The sequence below is a fragment of the Hippoglossus hippoglossus genome, chromosome 3, assembly GCF_009819705.1.
Source record: "Hippoglossus hippoglossus isolate fHipHip1 chromosome 3, fHipHip1.pri, whole genome shotgun sequence".
NCBI classification, from domain to species: domain Eukaryota; kingdom Metazoa; phylum Chordata; class Actinopteri; order Pleuronectiformes; family Pleuronectidae; genus Hippoglossus; species Hippoglossus hippoglossus.
The window spans coordinates 1540209-1559270 of record NC_047153.1 but is presented as its reverse complement, the minus strand read 5'-3'; the positions used below and the strand labels follow the sequence as shown (position 1 = coordinate 1559270).

Genomic DNA, 19062 nt, shown 5'->3' with positions numbered 1-19062 from the left:
TTGTCTGTCCTCAGTAAAGTCTCAGTTTAAGACCTAAATACACTAATTAAAGAGTGAAGAGTAAATAAATTGATCTGATGTCACTGTGACGTCACCCGTTTTGTGAGCTGTCACCTCCACCTGCCACCTGCTCCCATTGGACAATACCAGCTGTCAATCACACTGTGGTACCCCCCCTCCCCCCAACACATCCGGTGCTTTATGGTCTGTTTGACTCTAAATGATCATAATTCACTAAATGAACATCAGCTGTTTGAAGAAGACTTGAAACTAGAGACTGAGACAGAAACTCCTGAATGTTTACTGACGTTGTAAAGTGAGAAGTAGAGTCACTTTCTATAGACTTCTATAGAAACTACCAGAGGAGTCGCCCCCTGCTGGTCAGTACACAGTATGCAGTCTGCCACTCTTGATTTGGAGTCACTGTTCACGGGAATCAAACCCGTGGCTCCATTCACGCAGGACTGTGTCTGTTTTGGATCAGCTAAGGTCTCTGATTGGTTCACAGCTGCAGGTCCACTTCCTGTCTCTTTACAAAATAAAATAATGATGTAAGAGCTCATTACACAAACATGTATTAATCTCATTTACAAGGCTGCTAATCCTGCTGACCTCACTCTCTCTGTTCATTGTGCTGTCACATTAAACTGCTCATTACAAAACACAGTGTGTCAGTGCACGTGGCAGCGAGCTGCTCGTAAACCACACGCTACTTTCAAAACTCTGGAGCTAATCTCTGGGGATTTTAGGCAATGAACTAATTTAACACATACAATAAAAGTGAGTTGTTATTTTCCACAGAATTAATTTAGATGAAAAGTGAAAACAATACATGTTCTCCTGTGAGTCGCGCAGGTTTGGATATTTGGTTGATGTTTGGTGGAAGTTTGGTGGATGTTTTGCAAATGATTGATGGAGGTTTTGCAGATGTTTTGCAGATGTTTGATGGAGGTTTTGCAGATGTTTGGTGGAAGTTTTGCAGATGATTGATGGATGTTTGGTGGATGTTTGGTGGATGTTTTGCAGATGTTTTGCAGATGTTTGGTGGATGTTTGGTGGATGTTTGGTGGATGTTTTGCAGATGTTTTGCAGATGTTTTGCAGATGTTTGGTGGATTTCTTAGAGCAGATCTGTTGAGTCTGGTTCATGCGAGGATGAAAATACCGGAGGAGTCATGAGACTCTCAGAAGGATTAACTCAGAGCAGAGTCATGAGACGAGATCCAACAAAGAGTCCTGCTGCCTCACATGCTCGTCATAAGAACCCGCTCAGCTGCAGCAAGTCAGGGTCCAATCTGAGCTGCCACAGAGAGACAAGCAGTCCTCACAGGGCTGCACCGAGACGCCACAGAGAGACAACTGGTCCTCACAGAACTGCCTCAGTCTTCATTCCACTTTGAAGGACGAGACATTTGGACGCTCAGGTAGGAGCAGGAGACGCTGTGAGGGATGAACTGATTCTGTTTCTACGAGACCTGAAGACGAGCTTATGTCTGAAAGGATTGCTGAGAACTTAAACGTTCCAGAATAGTCGGAGTGAGAGACACATGTCATCAGACACATCAGTCGGTCAATCCTGATGATGAAGATGAAGATGATGATGGTGGTGGTAGTTTTTCATTCATGTGAAAACTGTGTAAAGCTGACGTCCGTGTGAGAGACACACAGTAATCCTTCATCATCCAGAGTGAAGGAATTTGATAAAGTGCTTCAGTGAATCACACAATAACACACAGTATGACAGTAACACACAATCATACACAAATAGTCAGGAGTTGTACGTGTGAACATAGAAAATGAGACTTGTTTATGTTTCTTGAAGAAAGTGGGATGTTTCCAGGTATTTAACGAAATCTTTATCCTGAGAGTCCTTATGGCTGTTTTCAGACATGAACTCTGGAGAATGTCCACACAATTGAGTCTGGACTTTCTCCGGAGATTGTCTTTCCCCTATCAACCCCTGATCCCGGCTCGTATCACCAAAACCTCTCGTCAGTGTCTTCTACGTGTGCAGCTCCACCTTTTCACCCTGAGGGCTTTTCTGAGGGCATCTCAGAAACATTCAAACACCCACTTGCTCGTCTGGAAAAGAAGAGCCCCTTTTTCACATTCAGCCACTCCATCAAATATCAGGAGATTATCAGGAGTTCAGTGCAGGTCTGAAAGCAGCTTAAGTTAAACAGTTCAGTTAAAGACAATGTTGAAGTTTAATTAATTAGATTCATCCGGCGTCATAGATAAGTCCAGCGTCAGTGTCTGTGTAACAATGTTTGTCTGTGGTGCTTTCTGATAATGTCGTCTAAACGAAGCATACACACACACACACACACACACACACACACACACACACACACACACACACACACACACACACACACACACACACACAGTAACATTAGTGCAGACAGAAAACCGATTTAAAGGCTCTTCTGTGTGTTTCGCTGCAGCAGGATTAATAGGACTCAGAATAAGAGGATTAGATTCATAAAGACAGTGAAAGCTCCGCTGCTCCAGTAATTAACCAGATACACGAAGACAACAGCAGTTTGATGCTCAGCTGTTTGTGGCAGTTTGTTCATTTCACTTCCATCTTCACCTGTGAGGAGGAAACTCAAACACACAGTAACAGACAACATGTCCGAGTGACCTCATCGTGTGAAGTGGTTCTGAGCTCAGTTCTTCTTCTCTCCTCTCGGACAGAAACTCCTGTTGTCAGACTCTGGTGGTTTTTTATTTAGTCACGTGTGGATTAGTTTCAGACTCAAACCTTAAATTCATTATATCTGAGTTTAGTTGCATTAGAAAACTCGGAGCTTGTTTGTCTTCAGGTTCACAGAGTCTGGATCGAGAGGACGTTCCAGAAAAGAGAATGTATCCAGATCATTCCCAGCAAAGACGCCAGCAGGTACTGACACAAACATTACAGGGATTCAAACATGTATCTGGACGCAGTGATGACGTCTGAAGAGTGACACCTCACAGAGAGCGAGAGTCACTCTGATCCTTTAGTCCAGTTCTGTCCTGCAGAGATCTGTCCCTCAGGTTGAGGACATCATGTGCTGTTGTTCAGGTGCAGTTGTGGTCAGCTGGTGACTCAGCACACTGCCATCCTTCCGGGGGCCAAAGAGGAGGGGGCCCCACTGGTTCAGCTGGAGGTCCAAACTGCAGAGAGATGGAGTCCCCTCAAACACACCCAGACGTCCCCTACTGATGCCTACGGAGTCATTGAGTTCCAGGGAGGAGGACATGTCAACAAGGCCATGGTACCAAACTGATACACCAAAACCTCTGATACACCCAAACTGATAGAAGCAGCAGTTTTAATGGTGAGATGTGCGTCGCTGACTCTTTTCTCCTCCTCCTCCTCCTGCAGTACATCAGGGTCTCCAATGACTCTAAACCGGACTCCCTGCTCCACCTGATGGTGAAGGACTGGCAGCTAGAGCTCCCTACGTTGCTCATCTCCGTCCACGGAGGCCTTCAGAACTTTGACCTTCCTCCCAAACTCAAGCAGGTTTTTGGGAAGGGACTGATCAAAGCCGCTGTGACCACCGGAGCCTGGATCTTCACCGGAGGAGTCAGCACAGGTACGTCAGTTCAGGCTCCTCCTCCTGGATCTTCTCAGGTACAGGTGACCACCTCAGGTTTTTAATCAGGTGTGTGTCACTTAAACTAGAAACTGAGGTTTTTAGGTTTTGACTTTGTGTGCTGATTAAAAAATAAAACATCTATAATTTTTAGAGATATTTGCTTCTAGGTGAATTTAAAAAACAAAACAAAAGGTAAATGGAACATCCCGACCACATCCTGGTCCGCTGTGTGTTTCAGGAGTGATCCGCCATGTTGGAGACGCTCTCAAAGATCATTCGTCCAAGTCCAGAGGGAAAGTCTGTGCTATCGGCATCGCACCGTGGGGGATCATCGAGAACAAAGAAGACCTGATTGGGAGAGACGTAAGTCCAACCAGAGGGAACCAGTCCAAAGTGGACCAAACCAGACTGATCCAAACTGAACAGAACTGATCCACACTGAACCAAACCGTACTAAACCAGTCTGAACCGGACTGTATGTTTCAGGTGACTCGGTCGTATCAGACCATGTCCAACCCGCTCAGCAAACTGTCGGTGCTGAACAGCAGCCACTCCCACTTCATCTTGTCCGACAACGGGACCACCGGGAAGTACGGCGCCGAGGTCCGCCTCCGCCGCCAGCTGGAGAAACACATTGCTCTGCAGAAGATCAACACACGTGAGTCATGTGGTCAGCTGCAACAACCAATCACTGACGAGTTTCAGCTTTCTGCCTTTACAGGTTGAAGGTTCAGTTCAACCAAACCAACGTATCTTCAAACGTTCACTCGGTTTTATTTGTCTTTGTATTTTGAATGCAGCTCTTGTTTTATTGGACTCATCTTGGTTCAGTTGAGGACGTTTTTAAAATATGACTCCCGGTTTCTCTTAGACTCACCAGCCCTGCTACAGCCATGTGACTGATCATGTGACCTGTGGGTTTCCCTTTGTCATCCTATGCCTGGAGCTGTTTGTAAGGCAGGGACAACAAAGGGAGGCTCAGCCGTCCCCTCTGACTGCAGCCACTGAGGAACCAGAGGATCCAACACCGGATCCACAGTGATTCTTTTCACCTCTCTCTGTAGCTGTGCCCAAATTCAGGAGCTGCGTCCTTTGGTGGACACGGTCTGGTCTACAGAGGATTTCCTATTTGGGTCAAGAGCTTGTCCCGCTCTTACTGTTGCATCGTTAGCTACTTAGAGCTGTTGCAGTCACTGTAGCTCATCTATCTGCGTAGCCAGCTTGTTGGTTTCCTCACTGTCATGCAAGGAATCCTGGGATGTGTTCGCAACAGGACAGCTGTGACATCATCGATCTTCAACTGCAGCCTCAGAAGGTTTGCGACGCCTGAGCTGCGACAGAGCTTCAGTCTCTATTGTTTTATTCTGGTTCTCTTTCGATGATGAAACTGGAAATGAGACTCAAACAGAATCCGTTTTACAGGAACTTAACTTTAGCTTCAACTTTGCAGACTCTGGATCTGTGTGTTCCAGGTCTGGGTCAGGGGGTCCCGGTGGTGTGTCTGATACTTGAGGGGGGTCCTAACGTCATCTCCATCGTGCTGGAGAGTCTGAAGGAGGATCCTCCCGTCCCTGTCGTGGTCTGTGACGGCAGCGGTCGAGCCTCTGACATCATTTCCTTTGCTCACAGATATTGTGAGGAGGACGGGTGAGGACCTCTTTGAATTTATTATCTCTCTGGTCCCTGTGAACTCTTTTTGTGGTTCCTGTTGTGTTTTGAAATAATTGTGAAATTATTGGACATGTCTGCACTCCATTGTGTGGACATTGTCCAGATCCAGATCAGAACCTGCAGCTGAACTTCTCTGGATTAAATCCTCCACACCATCTGACAACATCTACAAAGTGTCACTATATCGTGATTAGTGAGTGATTTCGGACGCAGCCCCGGTGTGAGGAGGACCTGACCTAACGAGTCACATGATCACAGTCGTCTTCTCTTCCTGCACAGGCTGGTGAGTGACAGCGTCAAGGATCAGCTGCTGGTCACCATCCAGAAAACCTTCAACTACAGCCGCAGCCAGGCGCAGCAGATCTTCCTCATGGTGATGGAGTGCATGAAGAAGAGAGCTCTGGTAGGTCAGACTCTGATGTGACGAAGACGCCCCATTGGTTCACGTCTCAGTGATTCTGTTCTCCATCCGTGCGTTCATTAAAGAGCTGTTCATCCACGTGTTGTGTGTGTCGTCATTCATTCACCATCATCATCAACTCAGACTCCTTCTAACATCTGTACAACATCTGCACAACACAGATCTGCTGTCAGACCAAACCTGTTTGATTTATACACTGTGGGATTTGAACCTGTTTGTGATCTGATCTCTGAAATGCTGAGAAGTTTGTTGTGCAGTGATCTAACTGGGACGGGACTGAGACCAGAGATCAGGACTGACTCTACGTCTGCTGTGATACATCTCTAAATGTTATATGACAGGATGTGATGTCATCAGTTATTGGCACAGTTACCCACAGTCAAACTTCTGATTCTCTGCATTAATAAACATATTGTTTGCTTCTGCGATAAATCATTGAATGAAAAAACACCTTGATATCAATATTAATCAATAAATATCTGCTTCTTCTGTCGCTGAAACTCGTCTTCGTCACAGAGCGTGGATACTGGCTGACTGCCGATTGGATGTGACCACAATATAAAACCTGCCGACTGTGACATTAACATAATGATAAAGGTTTTAGTGGAGATTGTTCTGTCGTTTATTTAATCCCACAATCCTTTGCTTCCTCCAGAGAACAGCTGCAGCAGCATTTTGTCCATAAAATCACATCCCATCACTTAAAATGATTTGTTGTCAGATTAAAATCTGCAGCAGGTCGAGATGTTTCTGCACAAACGTGACCTGCAGCCTGTTAGCATGTGAGCTAACACATCTGGATCCACATGGAAATATCATGTAGCCTCTAAGTGCTGTTAGCGTGGCTGCTAACAATGAGAGGATCGTGTCTGTCAGAGGCGCTCAGCGGGACACACATGTTGTCCACCAGGGGGCGCCACTGAGCAAGAGCTACTGTTTGAGCTGAATTAGAGTAAAACGTCATCGTCCTTTATGAGACACATGTTGTTATGAATCAGATGACGTCAGGTGACATAAGACTCAGGTGAGGAGTGTGTGTGTGTGTGTGTGTGTGTGTGTGTGTGTGTGTGTGTGTGTGTGTGTGTGTGTGTGTGTGTGTAGATCACAGTGTTCAGGATGGGCTCCGAGGGGCAACAGGACATTGAGATGTCGATCCTCACAGCTCTGCTCAAAGGTAACAAGAAGTTTATTCAACACATCTGTTACATGTAGTGAGTGATGTCACATGATGTCACATGATGTCACGTGATGTCACATGATGTCACATGATGTCACATGATGTCACATGTTGTGATTGTGTTGATTTCAGGTACCAATGCATCAGCGTCAGATCAGCTGAGTTTGGCTTTGGCCTGGAACCGAGTGGACATCGCTCGTAGTCAGATCTTTGTGTACGGACACCACTGGCCTGTGAGTCCACCTGTCTGCCATTCCACATGTCTGTCTATCCGGTCTGTGCACCATTCTTTTCACCTGTCTGTCCACTGATCTTCCAACTTGTCTGTTGTCCACCTGTCTGTCTGTCTGTCCGGTCTGTCTGTTTATATATATTTGTTTTTCTTCTTTGTTTTGTCCGTTTCTCTGAGTCTGTTGAGGTTTTTCTTGTTGTCGTCTGTGCAGCCTGTGAGCGTCGGGGATCGACCCAAGAGCCCTGCGGCCCAGAGAGGAGGGGGAGGGGGAGGAGGAGGGGGAGGAGGAGGGGGAGGGGGAGGGGGAGGGAAAGGTAAAGCCAGAGGGAAAAAGGGAAAAGGAGGAAAAACTAAAGTTGAACCTCCTGAAGAGACCGACCCCAGAAAACTGGAGCTGCTGAGCTGGGTAAGAGACGAGATGTTTGAGCTGCTGCACGAGGTCAAAGTTCAAACACCAAAAAACACCCTGATCATCAGCTGATGATCAGCTGATGATCAGCTGATCATCAGCTGATCATCAGCTGATGATGAATCAATAACGATTCACAATTTATCCTGTATTTTCATCCACCAGTTTGATGGTGATAATGACATTGACAATATTGATGATATTGATTGATTATATTGATGATGATCAAGAGGATGATGATCATAGTTATAAGATCAATAATGATGATGATAATATGATTATAATAATAACAAATTCAATACAAAAATCAAAGGGAAACTGCAAACATCAAAGACAAGACGCAAATTATAAAATGTCATTTCAAATAAAGGACAACAAATGATATAGTAATCGAAAAATCTAAAGTATTGATAATATTGATGATAAAGATGATGATGATATTGATGAAGATGATTGATTGGTCTGGCAGGTGAACTCTCTGGAACAGGCCATGATGGACGCTCTGGTTCTGGACAGAGTCGACTTTGTGAAGCTGTTGATTGAAAACGGTGTGAACATCCATCACTTCCTGACCATCCCTCGACTGGAAGAGCTGTACAACACGGTGAGACCACGCCCACCCTGCTCCACCTGAGCTCAGGCCACACAGCAGAAGCCCGAGAGGATCAGTGAGATGAGGTCAAAGTTCAGTCGAGATTCTCAGATGTCAGTTGGGAGCGGCGTTGTCAGACGTGACGGTCGTTTCTTCTCTGATAAAACAGAAACTTAAAAATCATCACATGTGGGGAGATAAAATCTGAAAAGTTCTGATTCAAAGGTTTGTTTAATTTAAGGTAATTAAAGCATTTCAATAAATCCTCCTACATGAAGTTTTAATCATCACTTTGTATTTGTTATGATGATCATTGTGACACAGATCAGCTGATTACAGACGAGTGAGTGACAGAAGAGTTTGTTCACTTTGTCTTGTCTTAAAATCGAATGTGAGGACAAGTTATGAAACAAAAGCTTTGGGCTTGAACATCTATATTCTCACTGACATGTTTATCTGCAGCTTAACGTCCATCAGTGGTCCACGTCTGTTATATCACTGCTGCTCTCTAATCTTAATCTGCTTCCCTAAAAGAAAAAGCTCTTAAAACAACATGTCAGTCACATTATTGTCAGATTAAAGCTCTCTGCTGCCGTCTGTGTGTGACCTGCTCACTTTCCTGCTGTTCACACGCTGACTTCATCTGTTCATCAGCGACACTGAGTAATTGCTGCGATGACACCTCCACCTCATTAATCTGCTGTGTGTCTTTGTTTCTCTGCAGAAGCTGGGTCCTGCCAACACGCTGCACTTTGTTGTCCGTGACGTGAAGAAGGTGAGAGCTGTCACTTGTCCACCAAAGCAAGCATCAGCATTTGTACCTGAGATTTTATAAACTCCAAGATCCTTCGATGTCATCATGGGATGTGAACCCTAAACCGCTGCAAGATGGCGCCTGCATGAGCAGCAGCTGTTCCACTTACTCTGAGAAGTGTCTTACTTTCTTTATGTCTATCTATCTATCTATCTATCTATCTATCTATCTATCTATCTATCTATCTATCTATCTATCTATCTATCTGTCTATATATCTCTCTCTCTATCTATCTGTCTATCTATCTCTCTCTCTATCTATCTATCTATCTATCTATCTATCTATCTATCTATCTATCTATCTATCTATCTATCTATCTATCTATCTATCTATCTATCTATCTATCTATCTATCTGTCTATATATCTCTCTCTCTATCTATCTGTCTATCTATCTCTCTCTCTATCTATCTATCTATCTATCTATCTATCTATCTATCTATCTATCTATCTATCTATCTATCTATCTATCTATCTATCTATCTGTCTATATATCTCTCTCTCTATCTATCTATCTATCTATCTATCTATCTATCTATCTATCTATCTATCTATCTATCTATCTATCTATCTGTCTATATATCTCTCTCTCTATCTATCTGTCTATCTATCTCTCTCTCTATCTATCTATCTATCTATCTATCTATCTATCTATCTATCTATCTATCTATCTATCTATCTATCTATCTATCTATCTATCTGTCTATATATCTCTCTCTCTATCTATCTATCTATCTATCTATCTATCTATCTATCTATCTATCTATCTATCTGTCTATCTATCTATCTCTCTCTCTATCTATCTATTTTTTAGACTTTGATTTCAGTCACAGGTCTGATAGTCAGATAGCTCAGTGATGCAGTGGTTAATACCAGAAGGTTCTTGGCCGGTTCTTGGTGGTGTTTTTTTTCCGGGAACTCCACAGTCCAAACAGATTTGGGTTCAATTAACTGAAGATTCTAAATTGACCATAGGTGTCAATGGTTATATCCCTCCTCTCGTCCAACAGCTGTGATTGGTTCCTCGGGAAACCCTTCACTGATAGGCGGTAAAGATGATGATGGATGTTTGGATGGATGGTCCTATCGTCCTATCGTCGTTCACTGCCTCTCAACAAACTGATTCATGGAACATTCTCCACAGCCCCACACTGAGTCTGGTTCTGGAGGTTTCTTCCAGTCCAAGGGGAGTTTTTTCTCTCCAGAGTCGCTCTGGTTGCTTGTTGTGGGAACTGAAGGGTTTCTTGACAATTGTGTTCGGTTAAGTGCATTGAGAAAATGTATGCTGTGATTTGGCACAATACAATTAAAAGTGAATTGAACTGAACATTTGTGTTTTAGGGGAACCTACCTCCAGATTACCAGATCACGCTGATCGACATCGGACTGGTACTGGAGTTTCTGATGGGTGGAGCGTATCGCTGCAAATACACCAGGAAGAGCTTCAGGGCGCTGTACAACAACCTGTACGGCCTGAAAAGAGTGAGCACACACAGTTACTGAAGGTTCTCCAGGAATGACGTTAAGTTCCTGAGAATCAAACAGTGTTTCACTGAATCTGCAGGGAATTAACTGCTCTGTCGTCTTTTCTCCGGCAGCCAAAAGCTCTGAAATTTCTTGGGATGGAGGTATGTTCTTGCTGTTGTTGTTGATGTGGTCTTTAAATTTAGTTTGAATGTCCTGATGTGTGCGACTGATATGTGGTCTCATCTCTCCAGGACGATGAGCCTCGCTCGAAGGGAAAAGGAAAGAAGAATAAGAAGAAGGAGGAGGAGGTGGACATAGATGTGGACGACCCTGAGGTCAGCAGGTTTCAGTACCCCTTCCATGAGCTGATGGTGTGGGCAGTGCTGTTGAAGCGCCAGAAGATGGCGCTGTTCCTGTGGCAGCGGGGGGAGGAGGCCATGGCCAAAGCTTTGGTGGCATGTAAACTCTACAAAGCCATGGCCCACGAGTCGTCTCAGAGCGAGCTGGTGGACGACATCTACCAAGATCTGGAGAACAACTCCAGGTGAGTCCCAGAGCCCAGGGTCAGTCCAGGGTCAGTCCAGGTCCAGGTCCAGGTCCAGGTCCAGGTCCAGTACAGACCAGGTTTGATGTGGTCCGAGGCAGATCCAGACTGGAGCCTGATCTCTGTTTGATGAGCAGTTTGGTCAGCAGCTCCGGCTTGTGAAGCTCAGTTGATTTGAATGTTTCCTGTCATGTGACCAGCCAGTCTGAAAACACCATTGTTGTTCTTCAAGTGTTTTTGTTTCTTGTGTGTACTATTCATGACAGCCTGATGGGGGCGCTTGTGTTTTCTGTGCAGGGAGTTTGGTCAGCTAGCCTACGAGCTTCTGGATCAGTCCTACAAACACGATGAGCAGGTGGCCATGAAGCTGCTGACGTACGAACTGAAGAACTGGAGTAACTCCACCTGTCTGAAGTTAGCTGTCGCTGCCAAACACAGAGACTTCATCGCTCACACCTGCAGCCAGATGCTGCTGACAGACATGTGGATGGGCTGTCTGAGGATGGGCAAGAGCAACAGCCTCAAGGTAACACAGCATCGCAGCGCTCACAGAGCCGGGCCACCTAAGAAACCTACACACACAACAACACAAAGAACCAGAGGTTGTATATCTGTGAAGAGCCTCCCCCAAAGGAATATATGAATATGAATTAAAAATACATGTGGCTCATACATGGGACCCTGAGGGACTCCAGCAGTGATGAAATCGCCACAGTAACAGAGGGAGATGTTAATAAAGTTCTTGTGAATCGTGTCTCTAGGTGATTTTAGGGATCGTTTTCCCTCCTGCCATCCTCCTCATGGACTTTCGTCTTGGAGAGGAGGCTTCATTTCATTCATCCAAAGAGAATGAGGACAGTAAAAATAAAGACGACGACAACAAATCCAGCAAGGTACAAACCAAATAGAGGATCTTCAGTCAGAGCGACATAGTTCTTTAAAAACAGTATAAAAACAGTAATGTATGTGTTTTCATAGGATACCGTCTCTAATGTTGACACTACATCAAGGAAAGGAGACGAAGAAGAAAACCAGAAGAAACATCGGAGGAGGGTTCCCATCGGGAGGCAGATCTACGAGTTCTACAACACTCCCTTCACCAAGTTCTGGTTCAACACGGCAAGTACACGTTTTATATTTGAAATGCAAAATACTGAAGGGTCCAGTTCAGTGTTTCACCCTCAACATTCAAACACGAGGGCAGGGGATGAGGACAGGGGGTGAGGACAGGGGGTGAGGACAGAGGGTGAGGACAGAGGGTGAGGGCAGGGGGTGAGGGCAGGGGGTGAGGACAGGGGGTGAGGACAGGGGGTGAGGACGGGGGGTGAGGACAGGGGATGAGGACGGGGGGTGAGGGCAGGGGGTGAGGACAGGGGGTGAGGACAGAGGGTGAGGACAGGGGGTGAGGACAGGGGGTGAGGGCAGGGGGTGAGGACAGAGGGTGAGGACAGGGGGTGAGGACAGAGGGTGAGGACAGGGGGTGAGGACAGGGGGTGAGGACAGGGGATGAGGACAGGGGGTGAGGGCAGGGGGTGAGGACAGGGGGTGAGGGCAGAGGGTGAGGACAGGGGGTGAGGACAGAGGGTGAGGACAGGGGGTGAGGACAGAGGGTGAGGACAGGGGGTGAGGACAGGGGGTGAGGACAGAGGGTGAGGATGGGGGGTGAGGACAGAGGGTGAGGACGGGGGTGAGGACAGGGGGTGAGGACAGGGGGTGAGGACAGGGGGTGAGGACAGAGGGTGAGGACAGAGGGTGAGGACAGGGGGTGAGGACAGAGGGTGAGGACAGGGGGTGAGGACAGAGTCTTTAGATACTGTATTTAGTTTTGCTAACACTTGTGATGCGTCATGTGACCTGAACGTTAGAACCTGGTTCTCTCTGTAGATCTTGTACCTGGTCTACCTGAGTTTGTATAACTACATCATCCTGGTGAAGATGGAGCGATGGCCGTCTCTGCAGGAGTGGATCGTCATCTCTTACATCATCACTCTGGGACTGGAGAAAGTCAGACAGGTAAACACACCTGAGGTGATGTTGTGACGATAGAAGAAAGTTCTACTGAGGCACATGCATGTTCTGTGACTGAGGGGGTTTGACCTGACTGAACTCTGCTGTGGTCAGATCCTGATGTCGGAGCCGGGGAAGCTGAAGCAGAAGATCAACGTGTGGTTGGAGGATTACTGGAACATCACCGACCTGGCGGCTATCTCCGTCTTCCTGCTGGGTTTACTGCTGCGGCTGCAGAACGAGCCCTACATGGGCCACGGACGCGTCATCTACTGCATCGACATCATCTTCTGGTACATCCGAGTCCTGGACATCTTTGGAGTCAACAAGTACCTGGGACCCTACGTCATGATGATCGGGAAGATGGTACGACGTCCTGTCGCTAACTAATTATCGAACTAAACATCAGTTACAGATAATACTGATACGGATCATTCAAAGATTATTGATCAGCAACAAAATGACCGGCTCTGCGTCCACATGACCTCAATCTGTCCATCTCCCGTGTCTCTCCCCCGCGTGTGCGTCCAGATGATTGACATGCTGTACTTCGTGGTCATCATGCTCGTGGTGTTGATGAGCTTCGGCGTCAGTCGACAGGCGATCCTCCATCCAGACGAGGAGCCCACGTGGCGTCTGGCTCGCAACATCTTCTACATGCCGTACTGGATGATCTACGGAGAGGTGTTTGCCGACTCCATAGACCGTAAGACTAGAGTTCATAGTAAGACTCAGTCAGCTGTCAGTCCTGACCTGTCCTTACCCCTGTCCTCACCCTCTGTCCTCACCCCTGTCCTCACCCTCTGTCCTCACCCTCTGTCCTTACCCTCTGTCCTCACCCTCTGTCCTCACCCCTGTCCTCACCCTCTGTCCTCACCCTCTGTCCTCAACCCTGTCCTCACCCTCTGCAGACCCTAAAACTAGAGGTTATAGAAGGCTAACAGTCAGTTGTCAGTCCTCACCCATCCTCATCCTCTGTCCTTATCTGTCCTCAACTGCTGTGTCCTCATCCTCCATAGACCATGAGACTAGTCCACACCTGTCCTCACCCTCTGTCCTCACGTTACATGTTTTAATATCTTTTAATCATATTAAACTTGATCAATTGTTTGTCTGTGTTTAGATGAGACAGACATTGTGAACTGCGCTGTTTAAAATCTGCTGATGATCATGATCTGTTCTCTTCTTGATCTGTTTCTGTGTCTCTGTCTCTTTGTCTCCTCCGTTGGACAGTTTATGCGATGGAAATCAATCGTGAGTATCAGAACAATCAATCTTCAAATTGTTTATTGTAAACTGAAAATGTATTTGTCATTTTCAGATCTTCATTTATTCTAAGGTGCAGACAGGAAGCTGTGTTGTACATAAAGACGATCAATGATCAAATAACAATCAAACTTCAACTTATCAGAAAGATGATGAATATCTGTAAACTCTGCAGTATCTTTACAGTGTGATATTCATGTTTTTATTAAAGTGAACATGTGATTAAAGTCAGTGTTGAACACGTTTCAGCTCCGTGTGGAGACAACTTGTACGATGAAGACGGGAAGAAGCTTCCTCCCTGTATCCCCGGAGCCTGGCTCACTCCCGCCATCATGGCCTGTTACCTGCTGGTCGCCAACATCCTGCTGGTCAACCTGCTCATCGCCGTCTTCAAGTCAGTGGTTTTAAACACAGACCTCAGATCAGCTACTCACAGACAGACCGAGACAGACAGACAGAGGGACAGACACTTCAGAGTTCAGAGCTTGATTGTCAAGGATATGTTTGTGGTTTGATTCATTGTTTGATTTTTTTATGGACTCATTCGTGGACTCGTTCTTTGACACATTTTTCAGTTCGTTAATTGACGTCTTCTGTGACTCATTTATTGATTCGTTATTTGACGCGTTCTTTGTGTTTCTGTTTTCATCTTGGACTCAATAGGAAAATAAAGCACCTTCTCAGTTATTGATTAAAACACTTGATCAGCACATGAATCAATAATGAAACTAATCATCAGTCACATCCAACATCAGTAACTCCCGATCCTCTTCGTCTCCTCAGTAACACCTTCTTCGAGGTGAAGTCCATCTCCAACCAGGTGTGGAAGTTCCAGCGTTATCAGCTGATCATGACCTTCCACGACCGTCCCATCCTGCCGCCGCCGCTCATCGTCTTCCCCCACATCTACATCGTCCTGAAGAGGCTGTGCTGCCACTGCCGCCGGCAGCCGGAGGGAGAGCACGACGACCGCGAGAGACGACTCCGTAAGATCCAAGCCCCAGTTGCTCAAGTTCAAATCAGCTTTGTTTCACCAGAACTGAAAATATCAAGTTTCAAATATAAAGTTTGAAGGGTCAAAGGGTCAAATATTAGAAACTGATGATTGATGGATGACACTGATGATTGATGGATGACACTGATGATTGATGGATGTGTCTACAGAGCTGGTGTTGAGTCCAGACGAGTTAAAGTCTCTTCACGAGTTCGAGGAACAGTGTGTGGAGGAATATTTCAGAGAGAAAGACGACGAGAAACAATCGTCCAACAACGAACGAATCCGAGTCACGTGTGAGAGGTCAGAACGAGACACTGTCTTTAAATACATGTTTATAAATAAACAAGTGAACAATGATTCACATCATGTTCGGCTTTACGTTTACTGTTGTTTGCTGTTTGTCGTGTTGAGGGTGGAGAACATGTTCATGCGTCTGGAGGAGGTGAACGAGCGCGAGCACTCGATGAAGGCCACCCTGCAGACGGTCGACCTCCGCCTGGCTCAGCTGGAGGAGTTCTCTGGTCGGATGATGAACGCTCTGGAGAAGCTGGCTGGCGTCGACCGAGCCGACCTCGTCCGGTCGCGCTCCAGAGGATCGTCAGTGTGCGAACCGGCCGCTCTGCTGCGACACGGCAGCATGAACAGCGCCGATGGCTACAGTCTGTACCGATACCAGCTGGAGCATGACGACCGGGTCTCTGTGTCCGGAGACACGGAGACGAATGACAGGAAGGTGCCACTGAGTCCAGAGAGACAACGAGGAGACGCAGCAGGTTCGACACGTCACTATCCTGGGCAGAGGAACCAGTAACCTGCTGAGATAAATGATGGTTTAACTCGTTTTTCCCGTTTCCAGGTGAGGTGAAGGAGTTCGGTTCGACCCTGGAGGTAAAAGGACTTAAAGACAGGACTCAGTCTCAGTCCAACGTTGACATCTTGATCTCCCCCTGCGACCCGGACCTCCGACCAACCCACCCCCAACCTGCTTCCCCTCAGGTGGACCCAACGGACACTGATGTGGAGAAACCTCCTGAGAGAAGCCGGCTGGAGGCGGTGGCATCGTTCCCTCTGGAGACGTCAAAGGTCACCGAATATTTATCCTCTCCGACCCTCAGCGGCACCGCCTCCTCCAGCAGGAAGTCAATCAGCAGCACCGTCTACAGCCCCGCCCACCAGGTTCAGGACGCAGCCGTCAGTTTCACCCCCCAAGAGGCATCTGCTGTGACGGAGGAAAGTGGCGGAGGAACTGAGCCCAAACAAGAAGTGGAGCATCCTGGGTTGTCCGATGGGGAGCAGACATCGGTTGATAACCATGGTAATGGAGAGGGGGAGGAGTCATCGGAGCTGTTGCTGTTGGGGGAGGACAGGATGTACCCGACACTTCGCTCCAAGAGTCTGAACGTCAACCCAAGGAAGACGAGGAAGAAGGAGGGCGAGGAGACGCCGCGCTCAGCGAGCAGCGTCCGGGACCTGGTGTCAGCGTTCAGCGGGGGGGCGGGAGACACCAGACCAGAACCAGGTCCAAGTCCAGGTTCTGGTCTTTGACTGCTGTTTAAAGCCATTTTCAGAAGCGTTCTGCAGAGAACTGGGTCCGGACTTTCTCCGTAGTTTTCCTTTCACACTCGCACAACATGGACTCACAACAGCCACAGAGTCTCTGCAGGATTCAGGTGAGGGGCGGAGCCGGAGCAGAGGCAGGAAGTGACGTTTCGTTTCCGCCGGGTAGATCATGTGTTTATGTTTCCAGCACATTGACAACAGCGTCGGCTGTTATCATCAAAGGCTCTGATGACGTCTTTGTTCTTAGTGTTTGGCTCTTTCATCCCGAGATATTTGTTTTCTATTTGGTCAAGTCACACATCAGACATCTGAGTTCAGTGCACGTCTGAAAGCAACTTCTGTTACAGTTCAATACCGCAGTCGTTTGTTTGTTTGTTTGTTATGATGATTCATTTAGTTCTTTTATCCGATTTTTTAGAATATTATCATATTTCTGCAGCTATCAGACACAAGAAGGGAAGGTTATAAAAGGTTATAAAAAGCAACTATTAAATATAACTTTATATTAGAATATATTAAATTGTTTGTCTGAAATAAAGGGAATAGTTTAGTTTTTATATTTATTACATTGTAATGTTTTTACTGTATAAAATATTCGGTTCACTTGTATTGATTTTATTAACGAAGCTGAAGATCTTATTACAACTGAATACTGAGTGTGAATAAAGGGAATAAAATCTACCTCTGTACAGATGTTTGCAGATTATTACTGATCCTTGAATAAAAGAATCGTTCATGTTCACGTTGTGTTTGTGACGTTTGTAACTTTTCCACACTGTTGTCGTGGTGACGAGTTAAAACTCGGTCAAATAAAGGAGGAAAAGAACAAATGGAACAAAATATAATTAAAAGAGGGCGGAGTTAGAGTGACCAGCTGAGAAGTGACTCGAGAAATCACAGACAAAGAAACAAAGACTCAGAGACACAAAGACTCAGATACACAAAGACTCAGAGACACAAAGAGAAGAAGGAACGTTCTGTCTTCAGAAATACTTCGTTTTTTTACGACTGAAAACATCGAAAAGCTTCTTTGTGCTACTGTGATGTTTTTATTAAGGATGTTTTATTCTTTTTACAACACATTATGATGTTTCTTCTTCTGATTGGTTTCTTCCAACCAGCCCAGGAAGAAAAGGAAGTCATGTTTCTGTGACTAATGATATTAAGCATGATGTCATTATACTATAACTGTGATTTACTGTATTGTCCCAAGTTTTCATATTTGTTTAGAGCGTTATAAAAATGTCATAATAAACCTGCTCCACTTGGAGTCAAAGATTTATTTTGATGGTGATTATTAGTTACGTATATTGTTTAATATAGAAAACTAGCTGACAGCTGAAGAGGTTAAACCTTTATTGTTGCTCTATCTGATGGTCAGATCAAGAATTACATTGTGTGACAGCAGTGAGTCTCAGTGAGTTTTTAATTTTCCATTCACACATTTCAAACCTCAAATAAAAACACCAAACAAATTCAAACGTCAAAATCTAAATAAATAAATCAGTTTGTAAATCAAAGCTGTTCTCTGATCAATATTTGATCAATATTTGATCAGTTTATGAGTTATGATCAATTATCAATTATCAATTAGTCATCTTCACTCACTTACGTTTAAAATGTTGATATCTAAATATATTATATTGATCCCTGACTGATAATCTACTCATCATCATAATAAATCATTTAATAAACAGAGATACTAACACAGAAAAACCTGCTGAGGTCATCGGAATGAATCAAGTAATAAATCAGAAAGATGAGAATTATTGATAAGAACTGAATCTGATCAGAAACTAAACAAACTTTGAATCTAACCAACAGAATTCTCTGATTATTCAAACAATTAAATAAAAATATATTTTTTGTTATTTTTCAAACAGTCTAAAAACAACAAATATCTAAAGTTTTTATAAAATATAAATTAATAAATATTATGGAAATTAAAATATATGATTGTGTTTCATATAAATAAAAAAAATAAATCTGGGGAAACATTTACATTCGAACCTCGTTTATACGCCTACATTATGTGTATTTTACCGTTGAATGTTTTACGTTTCTTTATTACATTTAATATGAATTACATATTTATATAGAAAATGCATAGAAAACCGTATAAAAAATGTTTTCTTGTGATCAGTCAGGTTGGTATGTATCAAATTATAAATTACACATGAACCATGTTTGGAGGTTTTAAACTGAAGAATTAAAGTTGATCTTTTTATTTATTGGCTTAAAATATTCTACTTGAAATTTTAATTATTTCCACTTCCTGTGCGAGAAAATATAAACTGTAATAAAACTGCAGAATCTGG

The 19062-nt window shown here is 44.9% G+C and overlaps 2 protein-coding genes across 2 annotated transcripts in view; one reads left to right on the top strand and one right to left on the bottom strand.

Annotated features, from left to right (window-relative positions):
* hsd11b2 (hydroxysteroid (11-beta) dehydrogenase 2) overlaps positions 1-10668 on the bottom strand; it is a 33074-nt gene extending 22406 nt beyond the window's left edge. The window contains exon 1 of the mRNA XM_034569121.1: positions 10652-10668. The gene's annotated coding sequence lies outside the window, so the exon portion shown is untranslated. The remainder of the gene's footprint in view (positions 1-10651) is intronic.
* Positions 1-16729, top strand: part of trpm1a (transient receptor potential cation channel, subfamily M, member 1a) — an 18168-nt gene extending 1439 nt beyond the window's left edge. The window contains exons 2-28 of the mRNA XM_034581374.1: positions 2828-2904; positions 3070-3262; positions 3373-3586; positions 3828-3952; positions 4076-4247; positions 5062-5236; positions 5540-5663; positions 6783-6855; positions 6991-7119; positions 7393-7496; positions 7969-8103; positions 8816-8866; positions 10245-10385; positions 10502-10531; positions 10622-10914; positions 11212-11440; positions 11676-11807; positions 11893-12033; positions 12799-12927; positions 13036-13287; positions 13453-13627; positions 14155-14175; positions 14437-14581; positions 14971-15173; positions 15352-15484; positions 15596-15957; positions 16041-16729. Of these exons, the coding sequence (XP_034437265.1) occupies positions 2828-2904; positions 3070-3262; positions 3373-3586; positions 3828-3952; positions 4076-4247; positions 5062-5236; positions 5540-5663; positions 6783-6855; positions 6991-7119; positions 7393-7496; positions 7969-8103; positions 8816-8866; positions 10245-10385; positions 10502-10531; positions 10622-10914; positions 11212-11440; positions 11676-11807; positions 11893-12033; positions 12799-12927; positions 13036-13287; positions 13453-13627; positions 14155-14175; positions 14437-14581; positions 14971-15173; positions 15352-15484; positions 15596-15957; positions 16041-16729 (4647 nt within the window). The remainder of the gene's footprint in view (positions 1-2827; positions 2905-3069; positions 3263-3372; positions 3587-3827; positions 3953-4075; positions 4248-5061; positions 5237-5539; positions 5664-6782; positions 6856-6990; positions 7120-7392; positions 7497-7968; positions 8104-8815; positions 8867-10244; positions 10386-10501; positions 10532-10621; positions 10915-11211; positions 11441-11675; positions 11808-11892; positions 12034-12798; positions 12928-13035; positions 13288-13452; positions 13628-14154; positions 14176-14436; positions 14582-14970; positions 15174-15351; positions 15485-15595; positions 15958-16040) is intronic.
* The last annotated feature ends 2333 nt before the right edge of the window (positions 16730-19062 follow it).